Genomic DNA, 23109 nt, shown 5'->3' with positions numbered 1-23109 from the left:
GCATGAGGTAATAAATACATTCTGCTGTTTCAAGTAGGGCTTTGCTCCTTCTTGCCTCCTAGAATAACAAGGCAAGAGTGCCCGCTTTTCCGACCTGAACCTATCCAGTGAGGAGTACTTCTTCAGGTGTCAACAGCCACCTATAAAGAACATGGATATTAAGTTGAGGGGGCCCCATAACAGTGGGAGGGGAGCTGTACTGCTGAGGGCTGTGAAGGCCCCTGCCGGCTTCCTATCTTCAGTAAGAGAGGATGCTGCGTAACAGCCGGAGCTGCTCACTTTGGAGCTAGGGAACCACAAAAACATCCTGTGATTTTGGGCAAATCACTCAATCTCCCCGTTACTACCAAAAATGTATGTGTCCTTGTGTATCATAACTGGTGCTCATGAAAAGCCCTCCAATACCTTCGGGTCGAGTTAGCACTATATATAAAAAACTGCACACAAAAGTCTGTGTGATCTGTTTCAGTGTTTCTAAGCTTATCAGCCAGTTTGCTGTTTGGGGCTTTGAAACAGGCTAGCCACCCATGAAAACCAGCAAATGACATTTCCGGCATAAAAACACTTATGTGGCAACATGGTTCATCTGTCTTAAAACGCCTTTTATAGCCCACTGGGCGTAACACAGCGCAGCTGCTTAACTCACTGCCTAGATAGCTCAGTAGGTCGAGTGCCTCCTGCAGCGAACTCCACGAAATGTGCAAGGCCAGGGGCAGGCTTCGATAAACAGTAAAGTTGGCTCTGGTGGTTAACATATAAATGCATGGCAGCACTGCTGAGAGGTGCAGGCCCTCTCCCTTTCAGATGAAAGAAGGGCAGGTACTCCGTCCCGGACAGCACCTGTCCGTCGTTATTCTGGCTTCGACATTGCTGGCCTACTCCCTTAGCTTGCGTCGAGTGAGTGTGAGCTGTGTCTGGGCTACGAGGATGCTTGAAGTTGTACTCATTTGTCAGTGTGTCTTTCAGAGGTTTATTTGGTGTTTATTTCTAATCATTATTGTTTCCTAGCTGGTTTTTGCGTTGGGCTTAGGGTAGACTGTGTTGTTTTTGTGGTTTTAGGTAAAGATGTGGCTTACTGAAACAGTTGTGTAAACATTTGCAGGGTTTGGAAAGCATTTGTGTCCAAATGAGAGATTGCATTACGGGTAGTTAAAAAGCCACTTCGCGTAGAGTTTCCGTTACAATTCAAGCCTACACAAAGCACTCAGCATGTATTTTTTCAGAGTTTATCCCTGCAACAGAAATTCAGAAATGGCTTCCACCAAGGAACTTTTGCCAAGCAAGAACGATTGAATAGGTCTAAGATTCTGTAACCCACTGATAGAGGATTATTCCTGTATGAAGCCTGCTAGCTGAACCCACAGGAACATGCCAGCGCCACAATCAGCGCTCAGTTTGTGCCACGTTTTAGATGGTTGGTACAAGTACTCTTTTTTTTTTTTTTTGTCACCAGGATCTATTTAATCATAAGACTTTGGCCCAGAACAAGTGATCGAAAAGGGAGCAAGGCGGAGGAGGAAGTGGGGATGCAAAAGAACCTGAGACAGTAAGACAACAAGCGCTCGACATAGCGCTTTTTATATTTGCATCGCGCTTTCACTTTCAGTGAACGCGAAAGCACAATGCAAAAATAAACACGCGGCACCCTGTCTCCTTTTGGGAGGCCCATCAGGACTGATCTCAGAGGCTTGTTTACATAACACGTCTCTGAGATAAGAAATTGCTTCACGACAGCCGTGAAGCAGGAGACCCAGTCCGGATGAGCTGTCCCAAAATGACAAAGGGCGGTAACACAGAAGCCTCATTTTCAATGGGAAGCCATCGTTTACCATAAATGGTGACGCTACCCAATGAAAATGAGGGACGGGGCTTCAAGCCCCCTTCTGAAATATACTCACCCACAATATGTCTTGCAGACGCGTGCCGCGCATGCGCGCTGCAACGCAGGTCTGCGAGACCTAAAAAGCTTTTAAGTTAAATACTGCTTCCCAGTCACACTTTTTTAAATCGCATCTAAACAGTTGATCAGGACACCTTACACCAGGCAAATCCACTCTAGCTTTCAATCCATTACACTGCTAGCCGTAGACCAATAGAGCTTTCATGCCATTGCTCTTGTGAGCGACAACAGTAAAAGAAGGAAGATAGTTGCTCGTTATCTGTTTTTATTAACTCTTTGAATTTTTTGACAATTTCAAATTCTTTCTTTTGTTGCTCCTGTGAGGAGACTCAATTAAGAAGGTATACATAATCTTATCCTTGGTCGCTTACATAAAATGCAGATTTTCTGCCATCCAGCGCCTGGAAAATCTACATTGTCCTGTCCATATACTATTCCTATAGGGAGAAGATTCAATTTGAAGTAGTTCGGGGAATGCATTTTGAATATTCAGGAGTATCTACATAAAAGTTTAAGTAGGCATAACCAATTAAGGGCAAGTCTGCATGTACAAGAAAGAAAAATTTAAGGGTGAAAGGTAAGTCTGAATTAGAAACTCTCATTACATATGTCTGTTAATAACTCCTAATAAACAGTAGAACAGATCTTCATCTGGGCTGATTTATGTGTGCTTCCCGAAATGAGGGATACACCTCCTCAATGGTATCAGAATGTTCTTCTGGCCATGTTGATGAAGCCTCTTTCTGAACCCATGCTTCTTTATGCATCCAAGGGTCTGGCTGAGAAGATGTTTGCAATGGCCATCACATGGGTGTGTGTGTTTTAGTGATTGGTATTTCTGCTTGAATATTCTACATGTTTACTAGTTATTCACGTTCTGAGCCCATTCTTAATTCTAACCATGTCTGAGTAGACATGTCCAGGACATGTCTCCAACATAAATATTATGGCGGTCTATTAAAGTTAGGTTCTGGTTAACCACTATTAGTGCAAAGGACATATTGTAGGACTGTTTCTGGGCCTCCCAATTTCAATTGGATCATATATGTTCACGTCCATTCGTACATACATTGTGAATACAACTTTTGAGTAAAGTATCTGTGGCTGATGTCTGCTTTGTTTTCTCAAGGCTAAGCCTAATACACAGGCTCTGCAAACATTGTGCTATGTGTAGAAACTCAAATTAGGTGCATTATTGGCGGCAAAGAAGTTCTGTCTTGGCTTGATTAAATACCTGGCTGGATTGAACATCACTCATCTCATAATGCACCCTGCATTGTAATGGGTCTTCAGTGAATTACATAGGAGACTTTTGGACAGAAGAGTAAATCTGCTCCGATTTTTCTTTTTCTGCTATGCTTCCTTCTGTTTCAAACTCCCACCTTCCTACGTTGCCTTGCCATGGCTATAATTAACTTTGGTCCTGCTCAGGTTGGATGATATCAAGAAGTGAGTGGACAAAGAGCCAAACTGGGAGTTAAACTTTCTGTCACAAGGCGGCCCAAAGATCTTGGAAAGCTTTTCTTCAAGTTTTACATAGTTTTCTGCTTGAAATTTGATCGCTGTGCATATTGACACCACCACCCTTATTTAGAATAATTGGGAGTGGAGGGGAGATCTCCGATCTTCTCCAGAAAATAGCAAAGGAGATTGAAGTGGACCATCAGTCACAAGGTGTCACCCACAGATAAACAGGACCTGGGGTACTCCGATCCACCTCCATGCGTCAGTTTTCTACAAACCATTGTTGGATAATATTCAAGCTGGCTGATTGTAGGGTCTTAGCTACAGTCACTTTAATGAGAAATTTACTCCACTTGCTTCCTTGGAAGTTGAAAACATCGTGACAACCTTCTAGTATAATTAGCTTTTCAAAAACACAAATATTGTTTGGGATTTAAATTTTGGGTTGCCTTCCTTTAAGAGAAATAATCAATTTCATGAATATCCTAACCAGGTTAATTAATGTCTGTTTTTGTGCATTGTGTTTCAGTGGAAGCTGTGAATCCAAAAGCAGTTCTGAAATCAAAAATTGTTGCAGAATTCAGAGTAAGTGCCAAAACTGTGAAGTGAAGCAAATACAGAACTTATCTTAGGATGTATTCTGAATTCTTTTTTTATTGAACAATTTGTATGTATAGATTTCCATTCAGTCCTTCCTGAATTATAAATAAGTATGTTTTACAGTTTGGAGGTTACATTAGAGCTTGTGGGGTGAATAACAAACTTGCTCTGCGTTTACTTAAAGTAAAAACAAGTTAAAGTCTCTCATTAATTGCAATACTCTGCAGTACAAAGAACAATGTTTGTTTTCAGCTCCTAAGTACAAGTGTCTCATTCAGTGCAAATGAAATAAGTGCATCGGAGTGAAAATACTTGGGAATATAAATAGGTTATTTGTGAAAAGTGCTTTGTATGCCAAACCTAGGAGGTTTCAGACTGCGGTGCCTTTGTGTGCCACAGAACCCTACGGGCTTCTAGATTTCTCTTTAATAATGTGAATCGCATCTGGATTAGTAGGGCATCACTGCTGAACAGGACATCTGATTAAATAAAATGGATCCAAAGCATCCACGTTCCATGGCATTTTAGATTGACAAGCGAGCAGGCAGTTAAAAAAATTAACATTTCAAGCTAATACAATTTTGTAATTGTCCATTTATGTTCTTTAGTGTAGAAAGTATCCTCAACTGGTTGTCTATGAAGGTATTTCGTGCACGATGTCAGTATTTCCATCCAGCACTGAGGCACCTTACGGTGTCAGTGGAATTGTAAATTTTGTTCTAGCTTGATTGTATGAACCTTAAGGGGAAAACATTGTAATTTATGTGCTTTATTTTTTTTGTAAAACCTATTCTCAGCCGCAGGCCCTCATCGAAGAGTTGTTGGCCTATAAATGTTCTGTGGACCAGATTGACTTGAAGGAAAAACAACTTTCCACGATGCGAGTGGATGTTGGCAGCAGCGATACACTGAAACGTTTGAAAGGTATTTGTTGCCGGTTATGCTGTCTTTACTTCGGTATTTTATGCTATACGTTTGTATATAATACACCCAGGCTCCTCTTAAGTGACAGCCGACTGTATATCTTATTGACACTTATGCAGAGCAAACCTACTAAAGAACTCAGCTATTATGTAGCAATTGGTCCGGTTAGTAAATATTTGATACTACAAGGAGAAGTTATACAGTTGAAAAGCAAAAGTAAGTATTACGAGTAGATGACAGAGGAGTAGGGACAAAGCAAGACAAAAAGATAGTGTGGAACTTTTTAACAGTAGCTTTGTGTTAGAGGACTTGTATGAGGATGAAGTGTTGATGGAAGAAATAATTCTGAATTCCCTGCTAGGAGTAGAGGCTTGCTTTATCAGTAAGGGATAGGGGCCCAAATCATTGATGCATAACGGGAGATGGCTCATCTTCTTGTCATCCTGCAGTTTCTGATGGATACTTCTAACTTTAGATTCCACACCTTGGATTAATCCCCAAGCTTGTTCAGGAATGTTCTTCAGCAGTGTTTGTGCATACCTTTGGGCTCCATGTTGACATGATACTCCCCTTGAAGTGATGGACTGCAGCAACATACAGGCTCCACCCCTGTGTGCTTAAGTATGTTGCAGTCTTTTCACGCCTTCCGTCCTGGTTCTGGAACTCCCCTCCCAATTTTGTTGCTTTTCCAGCGACTTCTAACAATGTATTGCAGCATGCTAGTAAAGGATTTCCCCAGCCAAAACACTTGGTTTCAAACTGTGCTGCGACTGCAGAAAACAAATGTCGGTCATGGACCCTCACAGGGTGGGTCATGGGTGTCTGGGCTCTGGCCACAACTCAAATTTGTTTTAGAAATATGCCCTCATGCACCTAAAGGTGATCACAGAGACAAAGCTGTGTGTTGTGGAACATAAATCGGTTGTGGTCTTTGCATTAGTCTGAATTCGGAACAAGAGACACCAGGATGTGGATGTTAATGATAAAGCTAACTTTCTACTTCTTACTACACAAATGGTACCTTTTATTTGGTTTTGCAAGTGGACAGTGGGCTTGATATCTCCGAACGCAGGCTTTTACTCGCTGCTTGGGCTACCAACAGAAGAAAGGGCCTTCTTTCGAAGGGTGGTCTTAAAGGCAGCTGAGCTTCTAGATTTATAGCTGCCTTCAGTTCAGACCAAAACAAGCATCTTGGCAGATAATTTGCACTCTATGCCAGCTACTTCTGAGCCCTTTTTAGCTTGATGGCCACTTGCCAAAGCCTAGTTCCAGATCACTGGTAAATAGGCAGGTTGCTAGTTCTATCAGACCGGCTCCGTACGATCCTGATTTTGCATTACCCATTGAGTCATTGCAAGATCAATTTTTTATTACTCCTGGGTCTCTGGCTTGCTTATATCTAGAGTATTGATGATGATCCCATTATTTCGCAGACCCTTTTCTTTGATATCTATATCTATCTATATATATATATCAACGACTGCGCTGTTAAATGATGCTTTTATAAAGAAACATTTTCCTGATTATTGTTGAAATAAACAATTATTTGGTTGGTCTCATTGTTGCTTTCATATGTCTATGGGACATTGTTTTGCATTACTTTAGTGGCCATGGCCTTTCAGTGAGTAGGCAGACTGTCCGAGTGCTTTAGGGAAAGTAGACCCACAACGTGCCTCCTGGGCCTGTTGACTTTGCCCAACCATTTTCCACACCACTTATAATGTGAAACACTTTTACTCTCACCATTTCCTTGAGCCGAAGTTGGACCTAGTGGTATGTCTCAGACCTATTTCGCACCTTTGCTCCCTATATACCTCACTGCGAAATTGAAAAATTAAAAATGCTCATGCTGATCCAGTTTGCCCTGACCAGAGTGCCAGGATGGTGTCCTTGGATCTGCCGTCCCACATATGTTACTGGTAGTTTCAGGTAGGCCCAGAGCATTTTCAGTTTGCTTTGCTTTCCTTAAACCTCACCAGCTCCCCTAGTGTGTTCCTGAAAGTGATGATGGTGGTCACTATCCACCTTCGGAGGTTTGGGGTACCAGTTTTCCTATACTTTAACAACTGGCTAGTGAAGGTGGGCGCACCACAGTCAGTTGTAGATCATCTCCATATTGCAGCAGACCTGATGTTGTTGAGGTTCACTGTCAATAAGTCAAAGTCTCACATGACTCTTTTGCAGAGGCTTCCGTTCATTCGGTTTATCTTGGGCACAGTGCAGTACAAGGCCTTCCATCCGCTGCAATGAATCCTGGGCATTTGGGCTATGATCCTGATGTTTCAGTCTCAATTGTGTATCTCAGTGAGAATAGCTTGTAGACTTATTAACCTACAGCGTCAACCTCCTCAGCTGTGCCAGTTGGCACATGTGGGCTCCCTAGTGAATCTGAAGTTCCAGTGGGCCCAGCACCAAGGAAATCTGACTGATCTCACCCATATCTCAGAGTAGATGGCTCACAATCTTCATTAGTGGCTGCCTGAATGTAATTGTTGCAGAGGCATGCTAGAGCTGAAGGTAAAAACACGCTTCCCTGCTGGGCTGGGGAAGTAATCTGGAGATGGAAAGAGCGAACTCTGATTTCTGACTGGAGCAGGGCTCAACATAAATCTGCTAGAGTTGTAAGCGGTTTGTCTGGCTGTGAAGGCCTTCCTGCAGTCCATCAAGGGGGTCTGGTTATCACTTGCAATACCATAACCATTTGGTATTGCAACAGGCAGGGTTGAGGGGGTACCGTGTCCCATGCCCGAAGGCTCCATGTCACTGGAGTTGGCTTGAGCACCAATCGAGAATAACCTGGCCTCATCCATGAGTACCAGAGTGGATGAGTAGAGCAGCAGGCAGGCATCTGGCAGATCACAAGTGGTTTCTACATCCACGGTTGGTGCTTGGTATCTGGAGAACGCTGGCTAGATTTTTTTGCCACTTTAGCAAATGCTCAATGCCTAAAGTTTTGCTAATTGACCTTTCTGCAAGAGCCCTCATTAGGAGAAGCATTCCAGTGGAATGAAATACGGGACTCCTGCATTAATTCCTGCCCCTGCTCCTCTTGTTCAGAGTTCTGGAAAAAAAATCAGAAACGACTCGGCACAGGTCATCCCAGTGGCTCCAGATTGGGTTCAGGAGTGTGGTTTCTGGGACATGCTGGGCGGAGCATCTGTACTACTGCTTTTTATCTGTCTTGGCATCATGGCACTGTCCCACACATCTGTATGGTCTACACCTACATGTGTGAAGACGGGACGGTGGCAACTGACAGCGTTTAGTGATCCATTTGAGGTGGTGGATGTCATCCTTGCCATCAGACGGACTTCCACAAAACTAAAATATGCAGGGCGCTAGGACAAATATGTGGCATGGTGTGGTGCTTGTTTCACTGATGCCTCACAAGCAAAGCTATTTAACTTTTGTTTTTATCTTTTGCCTAACCCAGCTTTGCAGTGGACCAACCATGCTTGTTTTAATCACCTGCTGTGATATGGTTTATAAAAAGCTTCACTCACGTTTTCTTCCAAGCGGTTGGTGATGCAACACCGGGCTCTTGGTCTTGACATTTTGTACATGTGCTCTCTTGGAGCCAATGTGCAGTTGCTTGTGGAGTCTCTTCACTTTGAATTCTGTCTTCCATATAGCGATTACGTCAGCTTGTACCTAGAGTGAACTCTAGGCATGTTTAAAGAAACCACCATTCGGCATTTTTTTCCTCGACAAGTTGTGGCTAAGGACCCTGGCTGCTTTCTTGCCAAAATTCACGACTCCCTTTGACATTGGGCAGTCTATCACTTTACTTGCATTCTTTGCTCCTCCTTCCTACTCAAAGGAAGACCCCAAAAAGGGCTTTCATTTTAGTGTGCATAATGAACATCCTTTCCTATTACAAGAGTCACATATAGCTTTAAACCTTCCACCTATATACATTAATTTCCTATTTGGTTTTTCTAGGACACTACCCCTTTTTGCATGATTACCCCCTAACTTTTTCCCAGATACCTGATGCCAACTTGACTGAGTATGTGCTGGGACTCTGCTAACCAGGCTCCAGCACCTCTGTTTTTCCCCCAAAACTGTACCTGTGTTCCCACAATTGGCACACCTCTGGATCACCTGTAAGTCTCTTTTAAAAGGTAACCCAGGTACCAAGAGCCTTGTGACCAGAGGGCCTCTGAGGGCTGCAGCATGTATTATGCCACTCTGAGACCCCTCACCTTAACACCTACACACTGCCATTGCAGGCTGCGTGTTTTGATGCAGAACAAACCGAAGAGCCGACATGGCACACATCCCTGTGTGCCATGCCCACCAAAGCTGCCTGTGGCATGGATAAGTCTCTTCCTCTACCAGGCCTTACAGCCCTAAGGCAGGGTGCACCATATCACAGGCGAAGGCATAGCAATATGCCCCTACAGTGTCGGTGCCATTTACCGACATTGTAAGTGCATTGAAGCCATTTTGAGTACACGGTCTGAAAGGTTGTCATAACGAACTCCACAGCTCCATGATAGCTTTACTGAAAACTGGGACTTTTTTACCAAACTTCTCAGGATATTAAAACCCATACTGATGCCACTGTAGATTGTATTATAAAATGCACTCAGAGGGCATCTTAGAGATGCCCCCTGAAAAACGACCAACTTCTAGTGTATTGGCTGACTGGTCCTCGCCAACCAGCCACCACCAGACAGATTTCTGACCTCATGGGGTGAGAGCCTTTGTGCTCTCGGAGGTAAGGAAAAAAGCCTGCTCTTTGAGGAGGTGCTTCACACCTCCCCCTGGCAGGAAAAGCAACACATGGCGGAGAGCATCAAAGGCTCTCACCTGGTTATGTGCTGATTTGGGCAGCTCCAACTAGTGGAGATGCCCACCCCCCTGTCCAGGCCCCACTTTTGAAGCAGGAAAGGTGGGAAATTAGTAAGCAGAGTAGGAGTGTCTCCCTCAGCCTGGCACACCCCTAGAATCGCCAGGAGCTGAGGTGAACCCCTCTCTTAGAAATTCTCCATCTTGAATTGGAGAATTTGGACTAATAGGAACAGGGATGTGCCCCTCTCCCCAAAGGGTGTGGTCACCCTAGGGGACAGTAACCATTGTAAGTACTTCACTACCCCATTGACGCTAATATCTTATGTGATCGAAAGGAGGCAATAATGCAATAGACTACCACAGGTTGAAATTGAAAGGCATCATTGTGATAAACGCTGTGATCATACTTCGACTCCAAAAGGCGATTGAGGTGGAGAGGGAAAAGCAGCTCAGGGAGAAGGAGTTCCCAATGCTGAAAAGAAAGGCACATTCAACACTCCACGCCAAGCAGCAGTGCTTGACGTTGAAAAGAAGCTGTGCTACTTGAGACCAAATGAATGTGCTGAGAAGGAAGGAGTTTTTGAATTCCATCTAGGGCAGAGAAGAACAAGAACGGAGAGGATGAACAGGTGAATCTAGAACCCACAACAACACCAGTACCTAAAGAGGTGGGTGAAGAACTCTTCTATGAGGAGGAATACCAAGAGGAAGGTCAGCTGGATCACAGCTATTTCAGGGACCTTGAATCATCCAGAGATGGGTGGCAAGGTCTAGACATTGACTCGACTGAAGGAGGAGAAGATAAAGAACCACCTCATGAACCTTGCCCCAGATAACATCACTGTCCAAAACGCACTCAATTAGGGGCGTCACCTTGAATAGTCAAGTTTTGCAGCGTGAATCTTTCTGGATTCACTATGCTGTGCATTATTCCGCGATCTTGTGGTTGGGTCCGGATTCGTAGTCTTTTCTTTGCTTTTTTTTTTTTTTTTGTAGCCCAGGTGGGCGTCGACGTCCACCATTTGGTGCACCTCCCGTGACGTCGTCGTGCTTCCTGCGGAAGTCCCACCTTTGGGGCGCCCTCTTCAGATTCTTTTTTCCGCCGTTGGGTCTGGATCGTCATCGGGAAGCTCCAGAAATGCACTCGGAGGAAGAAGGAAGAAAAGCGAGTTTCATCGATAGAATCAAGAGAAGACATCAGGAATAGAACAGATTTCATCAGGAGCGCGAAGAAAGAGGACCAGCGAACCTTTTTTCTTCGACAGCCTTGGAGAATGCACGCTCAGAGACCCTGAGCGAAATGGACAAGACGCCATTCAAGTTCTGCCCAAACTGCCACCACAAGTTCGCGCAGAAAGACCAGCATCCGGTCTGCAACCTCTGCCTACCGGTGGATCACCGGAGTATCGACTGCAACGCCTGCTCAGCCTTCGCGCCGAAGACACTCAGAGTGAGAGAGAGGCAGAGAAGAGCCAACGCCAACATGGATGGCAAAGGGAAACCCCCGACACTCTACGAGCTGGGCCTCGATACGGACGACGAGGACAACGTCGCCGAGACAGCCGAAAACTTCACGGTCGTAGAGACCGACAAGAAAAAAGAAGACGAGGTAAGAGAATCGTCGAGCGCAAATCAAAAGACACCTCGAAAACACGAGGGTGACTCTAGAAAAACTGAGTCAAGGTCCACGAAGGGAGCCCCGGCGCCGAAAACTTCGACGTCCAAAGGGGGAACTTCGGACAAAAGGCCCAGCGGATCCTTACAAAAGGACTCCCTGGGGCAGAAAGACGCCGAAAGGCAAGGGTCGTCGAAATCGTCCCATGAAACTGGCCGATCGACGCAGAAAGAACGTTCGACGTCGACGCAAGTTTCATCGAAGAGACCCGCGGTCGACGCCGAAAGCATCTCCGAAATGGAGAAAAAGAAGAGGCGGCTCGAGGCCGAAATGGAGAACATCCTTCAAAGGAAGAAGGAGTTCGACGCTAGGATGAAGGAATTCAAGATTCCAACGGTTTCATCGGCGGACGTCGTCGAGGTCGAAGGCGAGTTCGACGCCGAAGGGCTGACAAGGGATCTCGAGGAAGAAGAGGAGCCCTATTATGAGGAAGAAGCCGAGGAAGAAGACCAACAGTCGTTCTACGAATCGGCGGCATCTACCAGCAACGACGTCGAATGGCACGATCTCGACACCGAAAACCCGGAGGAGGCCGTGGACACGTACCCCTCGAGGCCTTCGCCACCCGACAACATCGGGGTATACAATATGGTGGTGAAGAGCGCAGCAATGGCCTTCGGCGTCAAACTCGACGAGGAGAGGCCGAAAGCCGATTTTCTCGTCGAAACACTGCTCCCCATCCAGACTAGGAGTCAGTTCCTCCCCATGCTACAAAGCGTGATGAACCAGGGGAGAGAAGCCTTCAAGGAGCCTGCCACCTGCCGGTCGATCACGCCCAGGACAGAGAAGAAATATAAGCACTCCTCCCTGGACCCACCTTACATCAAGGGTAGCGTCACCGCAGACTCCATCATAGCCTCCACGGCCAGGAGAAGGGCCAACGTTCCAGCAACTTCGGGGCCACCTCCGGATAAGGAGAGCAGGAGGATCGACCTCACAGGCAGAAAGGTCGAGAGGAACGCCGCAATACACTGGCGCATGGCGAATTCGAATGCACTCCTCAATAGACACCAATACCAACACTGGGATGAGATGGGGGAGCTAGTAAAGCACCTCCCCGAGGAATACCGCCAGAGAGCCTCTCACCTGGTGGATGAAGGCAAGAACATCGCCAACTCCTGTATAAAGACGGCGTTGGATGGGGCAGAGACTTCAGCAAGACTCATGGCCATAGGGGTCACAGAGAGGAGGCATGCATGGCTAAGAATCTCGGGATTCAAACCGGAAGTGCAGAACAACATCCTTGGCACCCCCTTCAACGGAGAGACACTGTTCGGAGCAACGGTGGACGAAAAGCTCACCCAGCTCAAGAAGGAAAACGAGACAGCGAGGTCCATGGGGGCCCTACAGCTGAGGGGAATGAGACGAGGAAATCCCTCGAGGAGACCCTACGGTAGGGGTGGAAGCCAACAGGGGACGTCGCACCAGGCGTTCCAGCAAGGTCAGCAGGGCGAAGGTCACGGACAAAGTCAGCAGAAGCAAAACTGGCAATATCAACCTCGGGGCCAGTCCTTTCGCGGGAGAGGGAACGGACGTGGCCAAAGGAGGAGAGGGGGCGATCAGCCCTCCTCGAAGTGACTCAGCACGCAAGAAGACGCCTACCCTCGTAAGGTCCCCAAGGGTGAGGCGCAAAAAAGTGTCATCAGGGGGAAGAGAAGAATCAAGAGCCTACGAGCATACGTCACCAGTAGGCGGAAGGCTGAGGTTCTACCTTCAGGAGTGGCGGCGTATAACCACAGACAAGTGGATACGGAACATCGTGCAGTACGGATACTGCGTAGACTTGGAGAAAAGACCTCCAAACAGGAAGCCGAAGGGAAGGCAGAGATCGGCCCAAGAACTGGCAATACTCAGAGAAGAAACGCGGAAACTCCTACAAAAGGGAGCCATAGAGACGGTGCCGTTCAGGGAACGCAACAAAGGGGTCTACTCAAACTACTTCGTGGTGCCGAAGGTAGACGGAGACCTCAGACCCATACTGGACCTCCGTTACCTAAACAAGTTCATCAGAACGCAAAGGTTCAAAATGACTTCGCTGCAGGAGGTACTGCCACAGATAAGAGAAGGGGACTTCATGGTCACCGTGGACCTCAAGGATGCCTACCTTCACATCCCAATAAACAGAAGGCACAAGGGCCTTCTAAGATTCAACATCGAACAGGAACACTACCAGTTCACAACCCTGGCCTTCGGATTAAAATCTGCGCCAAGGGTCTTTACGAAATGCCTGTCGGCGGTAGCGGCACACCTACGAAAGCAGGGAATACACGTATACCCCTACTTGGACGACTGGCTGGTCAAGGCAAACTCACGCGAGAAGTGCGAGAGGCACGCAAAACGCGTAACAGACACCCTCACAAATCTGGGATTTTCCATCCACTGGGGAAAATCATCGCTGGAACCGGAACAGGTAAAGATTTTCCTGGGGGCAAAGATCAACTCCCTCAACAGTACAGTAGTGCCCAGCGACAGGAGGACAGATGCTCTACTGAAGGAGACGCAGCTCTACCAGAAGGGGCGAGCTCTGACAGTGAGGGCGGTGAGCAAGATGATGGGGATGATGGCATCCTGTATCCAGCTGGTGCCGAATGTACGCCTGCACATGAGACCATTCCAGGAATGGCTGCAACAGCAATGGTCACAAGCAAACGGAAGTTGGGAGGATCTAGTGGTTGTTACGCACGCAGTGCAGGAGGAGATAACTTGGTGGAACAGAGACAACATAACAACGGGGAGAAGCCTGACACCACCAAGCCCAACAATGACCATTACCACGGACGCATCGCAGAAGGGATGGGGAGCGCACATGGACAACCTCAGAGTGAGGGGTCTATGGGCCCCAGCAGACGCGGTCCGCCACATCAACTACCTCGAGTTGAAAACGATACTGTTAGCCCTGAAGGCATTCCAGAGACACCTGTTCGGCCAGAGGGTGTTGGTACAGACAGACAACACCACGGCGATGTTCTACATCAACAAACAAGGGGGGACACAGTCGTTTCCCCTCTCATCCCTAGCTCAGGAGATTTGGAGATGGGCCATACCTCTCAAAATAGATCTACTGGCAATTCACCTACCAGGGAAGGACAATGTGGAGGCAGACTGGCTAAGCAGACAGACCTCAGCATCACACGAGTGGGAGCTCAATGGCCAGGAAACGGAGAAAATCTTCCAGAGATGGGGGACTCCCACAATAGACCTATTTGCAACACGCCACAATGCAAAATGCCGAAGCTTCGCGTCCAGGCAACCAGATCAGCAATCCAAGGGAAATGCCCTATGGATAAGCTGGTGGAGGACATTTGCCTACGCCTTTCCACCGATACCCCTGTTGCACAGAGTGCTCGACAAGTGCAGAACCAGCAACATGACTCTGATCCTGGTGGCTCCACAGTGGGCGAGGCAGACATGGTTCTCACAGATTCAAGAAATGGCGCAAGGCAAACCGTACAGGTTCGAGAGGAGAAAAGACCTGCTCTCAATGCAAAACGGGGAGGTCCTGCACCCAGAGCCAGAGACACTCAACCTAGCAGCATGGCTCCTGAAGACCTAGAGTTCGCACACCTAAGGTTACCTCAGAGCACTATGCGAGTGCTACGGGAGGCAAGGAAACCTACTACACGAAAGTGCTACAGCGCAAAGTGGAAGAGATTCACGGTGTGGTGCAGGAAAAAGGGCCTGCAAAACAGAATGACAAGAGACTCAACTGTGCTGAGGTACCTCACACACCTTCTAAAGAGTAACCTCTGCTCGAGCTCCCTAAGGGTACACCTAGCAGCGATCGTTGCCTACACCAGAGGTGAGAAGGGTGGAAGCTTCTTCACCTCGCAGGTGGTGAAGAGATTCATGGAGGGAGCCAAAAGAATGGCACCCCCGAAAAGGTTGCCGCCGCCGGCATGGAATTTAAACGTGGTTCTGACGGAGCTCATGAAGGCGCCGTTTGAACCCATTCACAAGGCCACTCTACAAATGTTGACGATGAAAACTGCCTTTCTAGTGGCCATAACCTCACTACGCAGGGTGAGTGAGCTTCAAGCACTAACGCTGCAGGAGCCCTACATTCAAATTCACAAAGACAGGGTAGTCCTGAGGACGGACCCACACTTCATGCCCAAGGTAGTGTCGGCGTTCCACATGAATCAGAGTATCCAGATACCGAGTTTCTTCCAAAACCCGACTACAAACGCAGAAAAGGCCCTGCACACCCTCGATGCCAGAAGAGCGGTGATGCACTACATTGAAAGAACCAAGGAACTCAGGAAGTCGAAGCAGCTGTTTGTGTCCTTTGCTACTAGCTTCATGGGTAGACCAGTCACCAAGGGCACCATCGCTAGGTGGATTGCCCTCACTATTCAATTCTGTCACAAACAGGCTGGACAGGAGCTAACGGAGGGGCCCCAAGCTCACTCCACAAGGAAGAAGGGGGCCACAGTTGCCTTCCTGGCAAACACGCCCATCCAAGACATTTGTCTCGCAGCAACTTGGGCATCTGTGCACACGTTCACAAAGCACTACTGCGTGGACATTCAAATGAATAAGGAAGCACAGGTCGGACAGAAGGTGCTACAACACATTTTCAACGACCAGCGATCATCTTCCACCCAGCCACCACAAAAGTAGGAAAACCGCTACAAAATCTATGCACAGCATAGTGAATCCAGAAAGATTCACGCTGCAAAACGAAAAGTTTCTTACCTGTCGGTGTAGTTTTGCAGCTTGAAGATCTTTCTGGATTCACTAGCGAACCCACCCACCTCCGCCAGGAAGATTAGGCTGGAGGAAGAGGGGGTGAAATGGATAGGATCAAAGAAGTGGAAACGTACAGAAATATGGACAAAAGGATTAATCAATCGCCTAGGGTTAAAAAAAAAAAAAAAAAAAGAAGGGAAAAAAGAACCCGAAGATGGCGCCCCAAAGGTGGGACTTCCGCAGGAAGCACGACGACGTCACGGGAGGTGCACCAAATGGTGGACGTCGACGCCCACCTGGGCTACAAAAAAAAAAAAAAAACCAAAGAAAAGACTACGAATCCGGACCCAACCACAAGATCGCGGAATAATGCACAGCATAGTGAATCCAGAAAGATCTTCAAGCTGCAAAACTACACCGACAGGTAAGAAACTTTTCGTTTCCTCCTATGATCTCTGGGATGTGAGAGAAGAAATCGGAACCGATCTATGCTGCTGAGAATTCTGACTCTCGGAAAGGAAGCTTACTTTGACTCGGCTTTTCCCAAAGCAGTAACACCCTGTGTAGAGAAGAAAAATACATGCCTTCTTTTTCTCTGGACCATATTTACATCAATGGCAATGCAGCTGCAGACATTGTATCGGGACTGCGGCCTGGAAGAAAGACAACGCTCACTTTCATAGGACCACAACTAGTGAAGGAAAGCAAAAAGGTGGAGATGATGGGTGAAAAAACGGAGAGAGCAGCTACCACATCAAGGCGCATAGCCAATTCTAACATGCTGCTTAAAAGATGTGGCCATCAGCAGTGTTCGAACAAGGAGCTAATGCAACACCTCCATGAGCAGTATAAATGGAGCAAAGAGGAAGACTATAGCAAATACCTGCTTAAAGTCATCGCTCGATGCAGCCAGCAGATGTGTGTTCTGGAGCCACCCTGCATAAGAAGCACTGTCTATGGGTGTTGGCGGTTTATGCTAGAGGTGCAGGCAGCAATAATTAAGACCTTTCACGGTACGCCAATGGATGATTCACTACAACAAACGGAAAAAAGGAGAAATACTTTTAATAGAAGACGGTCCACTCCTATCAAGGGAACCCTGGAAAGAAGAGGATTGCTGTTCAACACTTCCTTTGCATCGCAGGCCAGTGCATGCTGCTCTAAATCACAATGTTAGAATCCCCGTCAGCACCTCAGCAGACCTTTCTGGGCAATGCCAGAGGAAGAGGCCAGACCATTAATGGTTTGGCAACCAAGAACAAGTGACTTGTCCAAACAAACTCTCCTACTCTTTACAGCGGTAGTGGATGGAGTTTGTGGGTGTTTCCGGGGATTGGGATTAATCACATCCTACAAACTGATACTCAACATCCTACAACATGGCTATTTCATAGTGCTTGTAAGTCAGACCAATTGTAAGCGCCTCCAACAAGGAATAATCAACTTGCCTACAAGAAGTAGAAGATAACTTAAAGAAGCAGGCAAAATATTAAGTGCCCAGAATGGAAATGAATAGGGAGTCTACTTTTTTTTTTCTTGTGCCCAAATCCGACCAGTCACTTGGGTCTATTTTACACCCCCGTTTTCTGAATAGATTCATCAAGACACAAATGTTTAAAATAGCCATATTACAAAACTAATTTTGCTCCTTCCTACACGTGCTGATAAACACTAGACACAAGAAATTACCATTGGATTGTTGTCGACCAGTTACGTAACCAGTTCAGGATACTTCTGATTGGTATACAATTGGCACCCATGGTGTTTACAAAATTCCCTTGCATTAGTAGAAGCATACTTCAAGATCAGGGAATACATGTGTATTCCTACCTAGTCGGCTGGCTGGTAAAGGGAACTCAAGCACACAGTGCCAGGAACGCATACAATTATGCAAACACCTCACAGATTGGGTTATTCCTTGAACACCACCCCCGCCCCCATTTTGCATAGAGAAAATAGGTACTCTAGGGAGCTTATGTATAATGTAGGACTCAAACACACAATTCAAGACTATCTTTATCACTGCTGTGACTTCCCTGTGTAGGATCAGCGAGTTACTGGCGCTCACAATGCAAGAACTATACAAATGCATAGGGACAAGTTAGTTATGAGGACAAATCCTTGATTTCCACAAAAGTCATTTTACACCTCTCCGTGGTTACACTATCCTAATACCCACCTTTTTCAAACCGCAAAAGACTTCAGCAGAAAGGACTCTGCACACAGACATTAGAAGGCCAGTCATGTATTGGAAAGGGTAGCCAGTGTTTTAATTTCGTTGCAGCAGTAAATAAAGGCTCACCCGTTATCAGGTGGACTTTAGCGAGGTGAATAGGACAAGCAATACAAATGTGTTATAAGACAGCAGTAGAAGACTTTGGTTTGGATGATTAAGGGTGCACCGACTGAATTAAAAAAAAAAGTAGATACAAATTTGTTCATCAACATCTTCATTGCAGCTACTTGGTCATCAATACATACTTTCACAAAACACAGTTGTACTGATACTCAAGCTAACAAAGAAACATGGGTAGATCGTACTTTTTTGCAGATGTCCTAAAGCCCATCCTCCAAAGGAGGCGTAATACCACAACAGAATCTATGCCTGTAAATCCGGAAACTACTCATGCTTCAAAGTTAATTGGTTCTTACCTGTAGGAGTAGTTTTGCAGCTTGAAGAATTTTCTGAATTCATGTGTCCTGCAATCCTCACCAGAAATGCAGCGATTTGTAACTGAGAGGTGAGGCGGTGTGCACAAATAAACAGCCCAAATAATTGTGAAAATTAGCAGAGGCTAAAAAGAATCTAAAGATGGTGGCCAGGTAGATGGGTGTCCTGGGGCATACATCCGATGTCACGAGGATGAAAACAACACCAAATGGTTGACCACGCATGGTGTAAGTAAAGCGGTTGGGGAAGACTAGTAAGGGAGAATTCCTCATCCAGCCATCAGGTGGCTGAATAATCCACCTCATGTGAATCTATAAAAATCTTCAAGTTTCAAAACTATTCCTACAAGTAACTATTGCAGTCATAAAGCTTGTATTGTCCTTAATCAATTGAAATAGGTTCTTAGCAATTCAAGCTACAGCTTTCTTCCTGTATTCGAACCGCAGAAGTATTTCTAGCCATAGTAGTAGATATAGATTCTTCCTTACGTTTTTTTGTTTTGGTTTGTTTTACCTAATTGGATAGATACATCTAATAAAACATGAACTGCAGCCTTTAAATGAAATGTTTCAGGAGATATGCATGTTAGATTTTATAAACTAGTTTTTCAATAAGGTGCTTATAACCCAAATATACAATACATCTACTATCAGACGAATCAACTCTTCTAGCCTGCAAATACTCAGGCATTCAGGACTTGATTCACAAAGGGGCTCCACCGCAAGTGCAGAGGCCTTTATGAATCGGGTCTTCAGTCTGTATTTTGCTTTCATTTTCACTGCAAGGTTAATTGAATGAATGTTTAACAGAAATGAATCTAAGGCAGCTTTCATTTAAAATTGTAAAAAGATGAAGAAACAGATCTCTCTGCTGTGTTAATTCCGAATTGTCAGTAAGGGGTCTTCTCAAAGAGACCAGTTCGGTGCAGTTGTAGATTGCTTAAATTATTTTGTTTTCGAAACTTAAACACTTTCTTGTGATTAATAACCTGAGTCTCTTTCTGACTGACTTTCTAGATAAAGCAGGTGGGAAGAAATTTTCCAAGGACTTTGAGGAAGCGAGTACAAAGCTGGAGGAGTTTGTGTCCATTTTGGACAAGCAGGTGAAAGCGAGCCCTAAGGTGACTGAAGCCTTGGAGAATGCAGGAGTTTTTTACGAAGCTCAGTACAAGGAGGTGAAAGTGGTAGCTAATGTAAGTTTACTTCTTAATTTAGTCAATCAGCACTTTGGTGGCTTTTACAAAATCTTTGTCTTAATATGTGGGGGCAGGTGAAGAGAACCGCTATTCATAGGATTGTCTGTCTGGTGAGTAGGATCTTCAATTTTCAGATTAACTCAAATAATTAACTTTGAGCCTTTAGTGCACACTATTGATTCCTTCAATTACATTCAAGGCTCTCGCCTCATTAACCTCACATGTTTTTTTTAATTTTTATTGGAATCAAACAATTTACTGTTGGCGAACAAGGTGCATGATAATTGTTTTGCATGAACATTACACTTCTTTCCTGAATTATTATCTTAGCATTCTTAACCAATATGAAACTGAAAAAGCTTTTTCTTTCCACTAGGCTTATACAACATTTGCTAACAGAGTTAGCAACCTGAAAAAGAAACTTGATCAGTTAAAAGCTACCCTGCCAGATCCAGAAGAATCTCCGGTGCCGTCACCAACAATGGATGCACCTTCGCCAGCAGGTTCAGACTCTCCTTTTCCTGGACTAGATGAAGAGTCTCTTTCACCTATGTTGGAGCCTAAGAAGTCTGTTCCGTCAAAGCCGGCAGTAGAGCAACACAAGGAGTCTGTGCCAGAAAAACGTGACAAGCCTGTTGCTGAAGCAGTAACAGTCCATGCGGAGACAGTTTCGAATCATGCCAAAGCAACTGCAATTGGTAAAGAGTCTGCCGCAGTGCGTACTGAACCCTCTGCAATTCATGCCAAACCTGCCCCAGTTTGTGTGCAGCCAGCAGCAGTTTGTGCAGAGCTTGCCACAGGTCAATCCACCCCAGCAGCCGCAGTTCGTGTGGAACCTGCTAAAGTTCATATTGAGCCAACTGCAGCCCATGCTAGGTCTGGCACAGTTCAGACTTCCATGCCAGGTATAAACAATCATTCCACGAATACTACAATGAATAGTTCTAAACCTGCTACAGTACAAAGTGCTGAGTCTTCTGCATTCTCTGTTCATAATAAAGAACCTTCCATGGTTCATCTAACCAAGCCAGACATGGATTATTGCAGTGAGCCAGCGGCAGATAATCGCAACGTGGAGGATATGGAACTTTCCGATGTTGATGAAGACTCCGCAGAAATCATTGGTATGTTCCGCTGCGTACTTTTTAAACCCACACACCTTTTTTTGATCTTTAAAAAGAAAAATGCAGGCTTTAGCTTCTGTTGTCTACTGTTGGCCTCATGTTTGCACAGGAAATGATTCAAGAGCCAAAAGTACAATAGTGCACATTTGGGGGGGAAAGTATACTTCACATGTTTAGTTCCCAATACCTTGTGCTTCTTGGTGTTTGTTTTTTACTCTCAGGTGTCTGATATGTTAACCTCCATCTGATGCTCATCATCAACTACTAGAATCTTTGCAGTGGGTTTAGCAGGATCCCAATACACGTGTTTTTATTATTTCTATTTGCATTTTTTATTAATTGGTACTTAATATTAGATTCTGATAGGTATTGATACATGACAATACATCGATTAGCCTCATAACTATTAATATCTGAAAGAGACACGTTAGTGATAGATTTCTTACCTTAGAATATCCCCATGCGTCAGACTGGATCCAGAAAGTTTTCGTCAGCAGTACCCCTACGTGTCGGCAGGAGTCGTCGTACGGCTCCACATACGTCGCTCCCGTCTAATCCGCCGAGATGACGTCATCGGAGCTATTTAGATGCCCCCACGCGCGCTGACGTCAGTTCTTTCTTTTTCCGTGCAGCAGCACAGATCAGAGAGAGAGAGCGGTACCCCTAGTTAAAAAAGTTTTAACTTGGTTTCGGACAACTTGTTTTGTCGAGTACTTGACTCCTGGTGCAGTAGGGATGCCCCGGTTTATGGTCCTGTAGGGCCTGCTGCCGAAGCATGTCGGTAGCGGACCCGCAGGACGTGTCTCTTCTGCTTGGGGCACGCCCATGACCCCGAGGCGAGCCCTGATTGTCGGGCCATGGTGCCGAAAGCTTTGTGGGAGCATTCCCGCAAGTTGTTGGAGGTCCGGCAATCGGTTCTGCGTCGATCGAGGTCCTGATCCCGTGGGAGGTCGCGGGACCAGTCGCGTAGCCATCAGCATCGTTCTTCGGAATCGGGGACAGGTAAGTCTAGGCGCCATAAAAAGTCGAAGATGCGACGTCGCTCTTCCTTTACCCCTCATGGTCGTGGGACGCGGTGGAGGGGGCGGGCGGTCACTCCCCTGCAGCTCCGTTGCAGCCTCCGTTGTTGCCCGCGGCCTACCCACCTCTTCCAGGACCGCACGCGACTTCGGACGAGGTGCAGGCCTTCATTTTCTTTTTTTTTTTTTTTTTTTTTTTTTTTTTACTTTATTCATCATTTACTGCCATGGTTCCAGACTACTGAGAGCCTACCACATGGGTAACAGAACTGCGGGTGCACCATGCGCTGGCACAGTCAATACTGGAAGGGAAGTAGATGAAAGATCAAATGCAAAATCCCTACAGCTGCCACGGCCACCCTAACAGTTCAACCCATGTTAGCCAGCTGACAGAAGTTAACCAATTTTGTGGTTATACATGCCGCCGCCGATGATGTGTGCGACCTTGGCGAAAGGAAGGAAGCAGCAAGATAGTACAATGGCAGAGTAATCATCGGAGCTGGGGAAAGAAGAAGAAAAAAAAAAACCCCAGCGAGATCAGGGAGACCCCTCCAACAACTTCCAAAAGTTTCTCCTGTCACAATTGCCGGTCCTAGCTATGTCTAGTTTAGAAATCTGAAGTAGGGATCTGTGCCACTCATACAGCGATGGTGCGGTGGGTTCTTTCCAGCGTTTACAGATTTCTCTACGAGCCACCAGCATTGCATAAAATAATAGGTTACCAGCCATAGACCGTGTAGAGTCTACCGTTCCGAAGATTACTAGTTTCAGGTCTATTACTATCAGGCGTCCCAGCCAGGCCGAGAGTTTACTACTAATTTCGTCCCAAAATGGAGTTAAGTGAGGACACTCAAACGTGTGAGTCAGCAGCCTCCATAAGTCCACATCTCGGGCAAGCCACCGGACCTCCTGCAGCAAATTTCGAAAGCCTTTGTGGGGAATAGTAAGCCCTATGTAGTGTAAACAAATGGTTCCTGCGTAGCCAAGCTGGTTTCACTAATTCCCACAACAGTTTACAGGACATCAACCAGAGATCAGCAACGTTGGAGTC

At 46.0% G+C, this 23109-nt stretch overlaps 1 protein-coding gene across 2 annotated transcripts in view; it reads left to right on the top strand.

Annotated features, from left to right (window-relative positions):
* RPRD2 (regulation of nuclear pre-mRNA domain containing 2) overlaps positions 1–23109 on the top strand; it is a 338434-nt gene that overhangs the window by 157362 nt on the left and 157963 nt on the right. For both annotated transcript variants that reach the window (XM_085638713.1, XM_085638714.1), the window contains 4 exons: positions 3894–3949; positions 4762–4888; positions 19737–19912; positions 20292–21039. In XM_085638713.1, the coding sequence (XP_085494839.1) occupies positions 3894–3949; positions 4762–4888; positions 19737–19912; positions 20292–21039 (1107 nt within the window). The remainder of the gene's footprint in view (positions 1–3893; positions 3950–4761; positions 4889–19736; positions 19913–20291; positions 21040–23109) is intronic.

Source organism: Triturus cristatus, chromosome 12 (assembly GCF_964204655.1).
Source record: "Triturus cristatus chromosome 12, aTriCri1.1, whole genome shotgun sequence".
NCBI classification, from domain to species: domain Eukaryota; kingdom Metazoa; phylum Chordata; class Amphibia; order Caudata; family Salamandridae; genus Triturus; species Triturus cristatus.
The sequence above is the reverse complement of the archived record's forward strand: the minus strand, read 5'-3'. Positions and strand labels throughout refer to the sequence as shown.